Source organism: Anomaloglossus baeobatrachus, chromosome 5 (assembly GCF_048569485.1).
Source record: "Anomaloglossus baeobatrachus isolate aAnoBae1 chromosome 5, aAnoBae1.hap1, whole genome shotgun sequence".
In the NCBI taxonomy this organism is placed as follows: domain Eukaryota; kingdom Metazoa; phylum Chordata; class Amphibia; order Anura; family Aromobatidae; genus Anomaloglossus; species Anomaloglossus baeobatrachus.
The window spans coordinates 37,745,169-37,757,567 of NC_134357.1; the positions used below are offsets into that span (position 1 = coordinate 37,745,169).

General features: G+C 46.4%; 1 protein-coding gene across 1 annotated transcript in view; it reads right to left on the bottom strand.

Annotated features, from left to right (window-relative positions):
- TTC31 (tetratricopeptide repeat domain 31) overlaps positions 1 to 12,399 on the bottom strand; it is a 146,489-nt gene that overhangs the window by 56,118 nt on the left and 77,972 nt on the right. The window contains exons 7-8 of the mRNA XM_075352239.1: positions 10,978 to 11,023; positions 3,215 to 3,305 (exon numbers count right to left, since the gene is read on the bottom strand). Coding sequence (XP_075208354.1) covers positions 3,215 to 3,305; positions 10,978 to 11,023 — 137 coding nt within the window. The remainder of the gene's footprint in view (positions 1 to 3,214; positions 3,306 to 10,977; positions 11,024 to 12,399) is intronic.

The window sequence follows — 12,399 nt, forward strand, 5'->3', positions numbered from 1 at the left end:
GTAAACGAATCCTCCTCGCCCTGCACCTTGGCACGTGAATCAGAGCCGTGGGAAGAGGAAGGAGAAGGGTCCCTGCGTCTCCGTTTAGGGGGACGGGGTCCTAGGACCTGCTCTGAGAGCTCTGCAGAGCTCGGAGCAGCAGAGGCACCCTGAGAAGAGGGCTGATGCATGGTCAGCAGTGTCCGGGACAGCTGCCCCATGGAGTCGGCAAAAGACTGGGAAATAGCTTTTGAAAAGGATGCTACCCAAGCCGGGGGTTCAGCCACCGGGGCCGGAGCAGCCGGAGGGACCCCTGAGGAGGCTCCAGGCTGAGACACAACCATGTTAGCACAGGCATCACAATGTGGGTATGTGCTTGGCTCTGGCAGAATGAGCTTACATGCAGTGCATATAGCGTACATGTTTGCAGCCTTGCTTCGGGTGACAGACATGCTGCTGAGGTGGAAGCTCTGCAGTAAGAATACACTCGTATAGAATGTCCTGAGAGTGTATAATAAAGCCCACAACCAGAGGTTGTGGCTTACCAGACCGCTCTCTGTGTGCCCTCCGGATTCCACAGCTCGGACCCCCAGTAAAGCGTCAGCCTTCCTAGAACGCAGCAGGTTCAGCAGCCAGCGCCGATCAGTGTGATAAACGCTGAGAAAATGGCGCTGGGAGGAGGAGGGGGGGCGGAGATTAGCCCAAGAGCGGGAAACCGGAGGGCTAAGGAGAGATGCAGGGGAGGGAAACATCTCCTCAGAGAGGAGTGTCCTCCCCTGTGCTGGATGGCCGGTGGGCGGCGCCACTCTATTCCCCTGCCTGAATGACGTGCAGAGGAAGATGAAACCGAAACTAGGCCCAAACAGAAGCCGGGGCCTAGATTTCAAAATGCGGCCGACGAGCAGGCACCTTCGGCGCGGTTCTCAGGGGAAACCCCCAGAACCGGCCGGAATTTACAGTAAAGATAAAACACATACTTTCCCTCTAATAAAAGTACCCGGGACCCCTGAAAAAACGTCTCAATACTTAGCTTTTGAGACGCAGGGCCAGTCCCTGAGGGGGGGTTAAACGCTCCTTCCAGCAGGAACCAGACAGGGCTGCGGATGGAGACCGGTCTTCTGCAAGCAGAGAGGACCGAGACGGCTCCCACTTCAAACCAGAGCCTCTCAGAGGATGTTGAAGGAGCGCGGCATGTGAAGGCTCCAGCCTTGTAAAGTCAACCTTAACAGCACCGCCGACACAGTGGGGTGAGAAGGGACATGCCGGGAGTGCAGACTGGACCCGCTTTTCTTCCAAAGCTTTAAAATCAAAATAAAAATGAAAAAAAAAAAAATCAGAGAATGCATGTGTGTGTGACCTCCTGAACACAAAGCATTGAACTGGTTAGATTGTCATCCAGGGGGTGTATATAGCCCGGAGGGAGGAGCTACACGTTTGAGTGTAGTACTTTGTGTGTCCTCCGGAGGCAGAAGCTATACACCCATGGTTTGGGTCTCCCATAAGGAACGATGAAGAAAAAGGAATTGACTGGTGAGCTTGGGAACTCAAAAAGGCCTGGGCGTCCACGGATGACAACAGTGGTGGATGATCGCCGCATACTTTCTTTGAAGAAGAACCCGTTTACAACATCAAATGAAGTCCAGAACACTCTCAGTGAAGTAGGTGTATCTGTCTCTAAGTCAACAGTAAAGAGAAGACTCCATGAAAGTAAATACAAAGGGTTCACATCTAGATGCAAACCATTCATCAATTCCAAAAATAGACAGGCCAGAGTTAAATTTGCTGAAAAACACCTCATGAAGCCAGCTCAGTTCTGGAAAAGTATTCTATGGACAGATGAGACCAAGATCAACCTGTACCAGAATGATGGGAAGAAAAAAGTTTGGAGAAGAAAGGGAACGGCACATGATCCAAGGCACACCACATCCTCTGTAAAACACGGTGGAGGCAACGTGATGGCATGGGCATGCATGGCTTTCAATGGCACTGGGTCACTTTTGTTTATTGATGACACAACAGCAGACAAGAGTAGCCGGATGAATTCTGAAGTGTACCGGGATATACTTTCAGCCCAGATTCAGCCAAATGCCACAAAGTTGATCGGACGGCGCTTCATAGTACAGATGGACAATGACCCCAAGCATACAGCCAAAGCTACCCAGGAGTTCATGAGTGCAAAAAAGTGGAACATTCTTCAATGGCCAAGTCAATCACCAGATCTTAACCCAATTGAGCATGCATTTCACTTGCTCAAATCCAGACTTAAGACGGAAAGACCCACAAACAAGCAAGACCTGAAGGCTGCGGCTGTAAAGGCCTGGCAAAGCATTAAGAAGGAGGAAACCCAGCGTTTGGTGATGTCCATGGGTTCCAGACTTAAGGCAGTGATTGCCTCCAAAGGATTCGCAACAAAATATTGAAAATAAAAATATTTTGTTTGGGTTTGGTTTATTTGTCCAATTACTTTTGACCTCCTAAAATGTGGAGTGTTTGTAAAGAAATGTGACAATTCCTACAATTTCTATCAGATATTTTTGTTCAAACCTTCAAATTAAACATTACAATCTGCACTTGAATTCTGTTGTAGAGGCTTCATTTCAAATCCAATGTGGTGGCATGCAGAGCCCAACTCGCGAAAATTGTGTCACTGTCCAAATATTTCTGGACCTAACTGTATGTATGTATGTATTATATATACACACACATATATATATATAAAAAATATACATATATATATATAAAAAATATATATATATATATATATATAAAAAATATATATATATATATATAAAAAATATATATATATATATATAAAATTATATATATATATATAAAAAAAATATATATATATATATATATATATATAAAAAATATATATATATATATAAAATTATATATATATATATAAAATTATATATATATATATATATATATATATATTATTATTATTATTATTATTATTATTATTATTATTATTATTTATATATATATATATAGCTGTGTGGCATAAAGAGCCATTACATTTCTTCTCTGGTTTGGGTGGGATCAGTGTAGTCCCCATATAATGGAAGTTATGTACATCGTTAGATAGTATCATTATTGTATCGTAACAAACAAATCTCTCCCTAAAATTCAAGGAATCCGAATAGAAATCCAATTTCCACCAGTGTACATGATGGGAAAGATAAATCCTCGGGCAGAAGCCGCGTGACAATCCCCGGCTGCACAGTTTTACCTGTAATCTTTAGGATCTAATCTGATAGCTTCGCTAAACAGTTCAATTGCTTTGGTGTAGTTTCCGTCTTTCACTGAATTAATGCCTTGTTCTGGAAGAAAAGAGAAGGTTAATAAAACAAAAAATTAATAAAATGGCAAGGAATGCGGGAATTCATGCGTGTACAATGGCTGGGAGCGCTCTCTGCCTGCACGGAGGGGGGGGGGGGGTACACACAGACCCTCAGTAACTAAACAAAACGTAAAAAAATAATATTTTTTTTATCAAATTGTGGAATGCAGAATGTTTTGTTTTTTTTTATCCTTTGTGCAAAATAAATGTAGATGAAGAACCACAATATTAACAAGAGGGACAGCACCCAAAGTACCCCATAATAGATGCTACAGAGCCCCCTATGTATCCAAAGGGTGAAATACCCGCTGATATCTACAACATTTATTGATGGGCTTCCAATTTTAAATCCACAACGCATGTCAATCTCCGCAGATTTGCGGGTTTTAGTAGCGTGGGAATCAGAACTAGATACATGTTATTCACAATATTTTTCCTGCAAAAAAATAAATAAAAAAATTCTTAGTGGAAGAGCCACTACATTTTCCATCGGGATACATGGATGGAAAAAAAATAAAAAAATAATAAAATAAAATAATTCGGCATATTTGCTGTCCAAAAGCCACTAAATCCACATCTGATCATCTGTACATGTAAAAGTTATTTGGAGATTTACTCTCAGGGCATGAGACGTCGGCTGTAAAGTGAGGAGTCACAGCACGAGGCGTCAGATCGCAATGTATACATATGGAGATGAGGAGAAGCAGATGCTTAATGTGTAACCTAAAATGCACACGGCTCCGGAGCAAGTTACTGCCAGACGTGATCATCCTCCTGTATAGATATGTACATTATAACACGGGCGGGAAAGTGCGAGCACAATCACACAAGTGTTTTCTCATTTGCAATTTCGGCGGATCGTGCACAAATCTGCAAAGTTATTCAGAGGTTAGGGGTGAAAAGAAAAACAATTAAGGATATAATGTATCGCTTCCCACCCTGCCCTTGACTTAATACTTCTAAAATGTTTTTGGGATTAGAAAAGGGGCCAATTTTTGTTTCCCAAAAACACCACTGGGCACGGAGTGCATCATCAACTACAGCTCAATCTCACTGACATTAATGTAGCAATTCCAAATCAAACCTATGGCCCAGAGGAGTGCGGTCACTGACGAGACTAAATATTATAGTAACTTCTACCACCCGTGAATATATTCTATTTGTTTTAAACATTCTGTTAATGACCTGTAAAACTGTTTAAAACATGAGGCCGTGGCTCTCTCCCCTCTTCCGCCAACAGAGGCCGCGGCCCGCCCCTCTTCCGCCAACACAGGCCGCGGCCCGCCCCCCCTCTTCCGCCAACACAGGCGGCGGCTCGCCCCCCTCTTCCGCCAACACAGGCGGCGGCCCGCCCCTCTTCCGCCAACACAGGCCGCGGCCCGCCCCCCTCTTCCGCCAACACAGGCCGCGGCTCGCCCCCCTCTTCCGCCAACACAGGCCGCAGCCCGCCCCCCTTTTCCGTCAACACAGGCCGCGGCCCGCCCCCCTCTTCCGCCAACACAGGCAGCGGCTCGCCCCCCTCTTCCGCCAACACAGGCAGCGGCTCGCCCACCTCTTCCGCCAACAGAGGCCGCGGCTCGCCCCCACCTCTTCCACCAACAGAGGCCGCGGCTCGCCCCCCCCCCTCTTCCGCCAACAGAGGCCGCGGCTCGCCTTCCCCTTTTCCGCCAACAGAGGCCGCGGCTCGTTCTTTCTTCCGGCACAGAAACAAATATCTGCCTCCACTTTCTATAGGGAGACAAAGATCCGCCCCCAGTTCCTAAGTTCCTATAGTGGGCAAAGATCCAACCCACTTCTTATAGAGAGATAACAATCCACCACCTCTTCCTGTATGCCATTAGAAAGATTATACCTGACAACACAGCTCCTGGCTAGGGGGAAGAAGCACAAGTCCCTTATGATATGCGAGTGTACAGATGAAACAGCAGGGACTCGCAGCTGCCTCTTTCTCAGGTAATACTCCTGTGATAAAACAGACAGGAAAATGTGAGTGCTTCTGCCACTTCTCCAGCTTTCTGAGCTCCTCATAAATGAAGTCAGTTACGTACTACCCTCAGCAGTCGCTGAGCTTATGTCACCGTACTAATTTAAAATGAACTCAGAGGGCTGGTGTTTCGGCTGAACACTCATTCCTGTGACAAAACAGGCAGGGAAATATATTCCATCTCACAAACAGCTGTGAGCCCCTGATGTGTCATCTGTATAGTCACTCATCCTAAAATGGACTTATTTGCCCTCCCCGGCCCAGGAGCTGTGGTATGATCAGCCCATGTCCCTGCACAGTCAGACACAGCCATTACACAGTACACAGCAGGGACACATTTATAAGATTATCTCGGCACAGGAACATTTTTTTTTGCAGCCAACTGTGCAACTTCTTCCAATATCTATTGATTAAAATTAACTTTTTTGTGAGACAAACCCTTTAAAGGGAACCTGTCACCACTTTTTTCGCCTATAAGATGCGGCCACCACCACCAGGCTCCTATATACAGCATTCTAACATGATGTATATAAGAGCCCAGGCCGTTGTGAGGACATAAAAAACACTTTATAATACTTACCTAACGGTCGCACGGTGGGCCTTAAGGGGGTCTCCGTTGTCTGGTGCCGGCGCCTCCTCTTTCGGCCATCTTCGTCCTCTTTCTGAAGCCTGGGTGCATGACTCGGCTACGTCATGCACACTCACCGGTCCTGCGCAGGCGCACTACAATACTTTGATCTGCCCTGCTCAGGACCTGAATGCCGGCGAGTGTGGATGACGGACGCGTCATGCACCACGGCTAGAGAAGGAGCACAAAGATGGCCAAAAGAGGCAGCGTCGGGAACTGGACAACGGAGACGCCATTAGGCCAACCGCGCGACCGTTAGGTGAGTATTATAAAGTGTTTTTTTATGCTCGCACAGCGGCCTGGGCTCTTATATACAGCATGTTAGAATGCTGTATATAAGAGCCCGGTGGTGGTGACCGCAGCTTATAGGCCAAAAAAAGTGGTGAGTGGTGACAGGTTCCCTTTAACAATGGATCAGTTAAAAACAGATGGAACACGGGAGAAAAAGGATGCTTTTCAGGTCTCAAATTATAATGGCTAATGATGAGACTCACAGAGAGAACACGGGGAATGGTTTTTAGAATGGATGTGTGTAAAAATTAATACAACTCTATGGATGAGTGTGTTGTGTATTTAATAAAAAAAAGAAAAGAAAAAGAAAGAGGGCATACGGATATGTGCAGCAGGTACATAGATGGCGCCGAAGCCTAGTGCCGGACATCAGGAGCAGAGCATGCACCAGCCCCTTAGGCACAGCACTGGGCATAACAAGTGGGATCACTTTTGTGTGGACTTTCCCTTTAATTCGCCTACATGCTTATATCGTTGCTCTTTACATACAGTTAAGCTGTTCTTCAATGTAGGACTTGGTGCATTCATTAATTCAGGCTATTAACAGTCCAGGGATTTAAAGCAATTTGTAAGGTACTGAAGTTAATGTGCGGAGCGGCCCTCGCACTAAACCATCCACACAGCACAAATCTGCTGACAAATCATTGATCAAAGCAAAAAGGGCCTGCCACCTCACTCTGATCCATGTACAAAGCGTATGCTCTGTATTCATAATTCAATGGACCACAATCCCACCACATCTTACTGCAGCTCCCATCACGTTCTTTCGCTTGCAGGGGGTTTCCAAGCTTATATAAATTACAGAAAAGTCCCTAAAGACCATGTTCCTACGGGAGAGTGTACCTGCGGACTTTCCTTCAGGTTCACGCAGCAACTCCCCGGAATGCGCAGATATCCATTGCTGCGGTATTTCTGCGGAGTTGTTGCGGTAAACCTGCGGAAACGGTGCGGAATTCCCGCCCTGTATCTCCATAGCGGAAAGGCAGGAATTCCGCAGATAATTCCGCATGAATAATTGACATGCAGTTACGTGCGGCTGCGGGAAATATGCAGCTTTTTCCGCAGCAGCAAATACCGCAGCATGGACACAGCACTCCCCAAATCTCATAGGATAACATGGGGAGTGTCTGTACTTGCGTAAACCAGCGGATTTATCTGGAAAATGCAGAAAATCCACGTGTGTTTTCCGCTGCAAAATCCGCAGTTACTTTCTCCCGTCTGAATGCTCAATAGCTGAATACACGATCAGTCAGAGGTAGTTACTTTTATTATCTTGCAACGTTCTGTGCTGCCCCTTTGTTTTGATGCTGCGAGTACCAACGGGAGACTACAGTGCTAATGATTTCTCTGCCCTATCGCCAATATTGCATTTATTTACTACGTAGAGTGAAAAGCACCTTAAGGGCCTGTGTGAACTGGGAAACTGGATTTTCTTAAGAAGAATTTACACCCCCTGGCAGTATTCCACACCCGCGGCAAAAAACGCACCCAAATTTTTGCTGCAGTTTGTTGCTTTTGTGCTGTGGTTTTTTCACAGGTTGGTACGTGTGTTTTTTTTACCATTATCTATGGAAAAAAACGCAGGTACCTGAGGAAAAGTGACATGCTACTTTTTTTTAGCTGCAGAAATTCTGCAGCAAAACCTGTAGGAAAAAAAAACGCAGTGTGCGCAGCACTTTGGACATCCCATAGATTTTGCTGGAGAAGGACTGCAGAAAGGTTATGAACAAAAACCACGGCAAAAAACGCAGTGCACGCACAGGGCCCTAAAGGGATTTTCCTGAATGATTGTCTTAAAAGGGAACTCGTCACCAGATTTGGCGACTATAAGCTGCGGCAACCACCTATGAGCTCTTATATACCGCGTTCTAGAATACTGTATGCAAGAGCGAAGACCGCTGTGTAGAATGTAAAGAACTCTTATAATACTCATCTAAGGGTAAGTCCAGTCTGATGGGTGATGCTGCTCTCTGGTCCGGCGCCTCCTCTTTCAGCCGTCTTTTTCCGTCTTCCTCCTTCTGAGGCCCGTGTGCATGACGCGTCCTATGTCAAGCACACTATCCATCATTGAGGTCCTGTGCATGTGCACTTTGATCTGCCCTACTCAAGGCAGCTAAAAAAATATTGTAGTGCGCATGCGCAGGTGTTCTTTGTCCTTTCCTCTCGCCTTGTCCATTACAGTACTTTGATGTGCCCTCATCAGGGCAGATCAAAGAGCGCCTAAGCAGGACCGCAATGTTGGCTTGCGTGAATGACGTAGACTCGTTTTCCACACTGGGCTGGGAAGAAGGTGGACGGAGATCATAGTAGAGAGGGGGCCGCCGGAGCACACAGGAGGGGGCCGCCGGAGCACACAGGAGGGGGCCGCCGGAGCACACAGGAGGGGGCCGCCGGAGCACACAGGAGGGGGCCGCCGGAGCACACAGGAGGGGGCCGCCGGAGCACACAGGAGGGGGCCGCCGGAGCACACAGGAGGGGGCCGCCGGAGCACACAGGAGGGGGCCGCCGGAGCACACAGGAGGGGGCCGCCGGAGCACACAGGAGGGGGCCGCCGGAGCACACAGGAGGGGGCCGCCGGAGCACACAGGAGGGGGCCGCCGGAGCACACAGGAGGGGGCCGCCGGAGCACACAGGAGGGGGCCGCCGGAGCACACAGGAGGGGGCCGCCGGAGCACACAGGAGGGGGCCGCCGGAGCACACAGGAGGGGGCCGCCGGAGCACACAGGAGGGGGCCGCCGGAGCACACAGGAGGGGGCCGCCGGAGCACACAGGAGGGGGCCGCCGGAGCACACAGCAGCAACACACTTTGGAGCAGACCGCCCACCTAGGTATTATAAAAGTGATTTTTACATTATACAGAGTGGTCTGGGCTCTTATATACAGCAATCCAGAATACTGTATATAAGAGTTCAATGATGGTGGCTGCAGCTTAGTCGCCAAATCTGGTGACAGGTTCTCTTTAAATGGGGCAATCCGATTAAAAAAAAAAAGAATTTAGAAATATTAACTCCTAGTTGATACATACAGCAAGAAATAATTGACTACGTCTTGCTGTCCACCTCCAATAGGCATATACGGCTGATATTTATGCACGAAAGACCACACAGATTCCATCTGCATCATTATTAATCAATAACCCCATCAGCAGATACGCCCTGCATTGTATTTTTAAAAGGGTTTTCGGACGTAAGCCCCGACGGAACCACTGAACCTAGTGATAGACTATGTGAACCAAACCTTATTAAAAATTGACTATTCAAAGCAGAGAACTTCTTTAAAGAAAATCTTTCACTTGCCATAAATGTCTTTTTTAACCAGTTGTAAATGTCACTGTTCGCACAAATCCGGCGTTGTTTTTCTTTTGTTCCTACGCCTTAACTTTCATGAAATATAGTCCTCTTTAAAAGGGAACCTGTCAGCAGAAATGTCGCAATAAACCTAAAAGATTCCCCTTCTGCAGCACCTGGGCTGCATTCTAGAAAGGTTCCCGTTTCTTATTGTGCCCACTTTGAGACCTAAATAAATACTTTATAAAGTGTTACCTTTTTGTATGCAAATGTTTTTTTATGGTCACGGGGGCGGGCTGTCTTGCGTCCGTTATTCACCTCCTGCCGCTTTACGCCGTCCCCCATTGCTCATTGCCATACATGAGGACGCTGCCCAGTGGCACTGTCACGGGACAGCACTGTGTAAAGCGTGACCGCTGGTGAGGTGATTGCGCAGGTGCGAGATTTTGAGCGTTGCTGTGATTGTCATCAGCAGCGTCATCCAAGTACCCGCCCATAATCTCACGCCTGCGGTAATAGGTGACGTGGGCTCATATGGCCAGCGCTTGCGCATAACGGTGGAGGCAGAGGGGAAAGCGCGGGCACGAGATTATGGGCGGGTACTTGGTTGACGCTGCTGATGACAATCACAGCACCGCCCATAATCTCGCACCTGCGCAATCACCTCACCAGCGGTCACGCTTTACACAGTGCTGTCCCGCGATAGTGCCACTGGGCATGCGCAATACCTCGGGAGCACTGGGCGGCGTCCTCATGTATGGAAATGAGCAATGGGGGACGGCGTAAATCGGCAGGAGGGAATATAACGGACGCAAGACAGCCCGCCCCCGTGACCATAAAAAAACATTTGCATACAAAAAGGTAAGACTTTATAAAGTATTTATGTCTCAAAGGGGGCACAATAACAACAGGAACCTTGCTAGAATGCAGCCCAGGAGCTGCAGAGGGGGAATCTTTAGGTTTATTGCGAAATTTCTGCTGACAGTTTCCCTTTAATCTGTACATAAATCAATTCTTATTGACTAAGTGGGCGTGGTCCTCAACACTAGTGTGGGAGTGTCCTTGAGCTCCACACCCACCTGAATAAAATGCTACATTTATATGCAGGGAAGAGGAGGCCATATCTTGGGAACAGAGCGGAGCAGGAACAATAGAAAAATAACGCCGGATACAGAAGAAGAGCGGCATTAACACCACGTACAAAACAATTACATATTTATAGCAAAAGACAGGCCCCCTTTAATAAGTGCAAAAAACAAGGTTGCCACTTGGTTGGCTTCTAAGTTCTCTGAACCCATCTTCCATATACGCATGGAATCTGCAAGGGGTTTAATTTGGTATTAATATAGATGACAAAACATCCCTTCATGTTTTATGGAATATAATGCTTTGGCATAAAAGAGAACAATTAGCAAAAAATACAAAAAGTAAAACATAGTTCAGCTTGCAAGGCCCAACTTACCAGCAAGATTTCTAGCTCTTTGGATCAAAGAGTTGGTGCATTCGTTCTGAAAAAGAAAGAACATCATTACTGTGGACAGTCAGAATTTTGTAATAAAAGAGAAAATTATGTTGCCGATTCCCCTTCCTTTCCTTGACCTCCCACCCCTTTTTTTCCCCTTCTTTTTTATGTGTTTGGGAGTGTTTGTTTAATTTATGCTGTAAAAAAAAAAAATAATCTATATTAAAAAAAATAAATAAATAAAATAAAAAATAAAAGATTGTCATTACTGTGGTACTTTCCTGCTGCAGCACTTAAAGTTATCAACTACTTTGCTGTTGATTACCTATCCTTATTTTTCACCATATACTGTAAAATGGCAGTACGTAAAACAAACAATTAAGTGAATCAAAGTTTTAAAAAATAAAAAAAAATTTTATATAGTTAAAAAATAATGAAAAAAATTATGTTTTTTTTAATTATATATTTTTATTTACGAGAAAATTAAAAATCCTAATATTTTCAATATATTTTTTTAAACTAAAATATAGCTAGAGAGAGTCATATTATATTATATATGTCATTACTGCATCTGCAAAGAAGGGAATTTTGTTTACTTACCGTAAATTCCTTTTCTTCTAGCTCCAATTGGGAGACCCAGACAATTGGGTGTATAGGCTATGCCTCCGGAGGCCGCACAAAGTATTACACTTAAAAGTGTTAAGCCCCTCCCCTTCTGCCTATACACCCCCCGTGCTCCCACGGGCTCCTCAGTTTTGGTGCAAAAGCAAGAAGGAGGAAAAAGAATTATAAACTGGTTTAAAGTAACTTCAATCCGAAGGAATATCGGAGAACTGAAACCATTCAACATGAACAACATGTGTACACAAAAAAACAGGGGCGGGCGCTGGGTCTCCCAATTGGAGCTAGAAGAAAAGGAATTTACGGTAAGTAAACAAAATTCCCTTCTTTGTCGCTCCATTGGGAGACCCAGACAATTGGGACGTCCAAAAGCAGTCCCTGGGTGGGTAAAATAATACCTCGTAAGAGAGCCGTAAAACGGCCTCTTCCTACAGGTGGGCAACCGCCGCCTGAAGGACTCGTCTACCTAGGCTGGCATCCGCCGAAGCATAGGTATGCACCTGATAGTGCTTCGTGAAAGTGTGCAGGCTCGACCAGGTAGCCGCCTGACACACCTGCTGAGCCGTAGCCTGGTGCCTCAAAGCCCAGGACGCGCCCACGGCTCTGGTAGAATGGGCCTTCAGCCCTGAGGGAACCGGAAGCCCAGCCGAACGGTAGGCTTCGAGAATTGGCTCCTTGATCCACCGAGCCAAGGTTGATTTGGAAGCCTGTGACCCTTTACGCTGGCCAGCGACAAGGACAAAGAGTGCATCCGAGCGGCGCAGGGGCGCCGCACGAGAAATGTAGAGTCTGAGTGCTCTC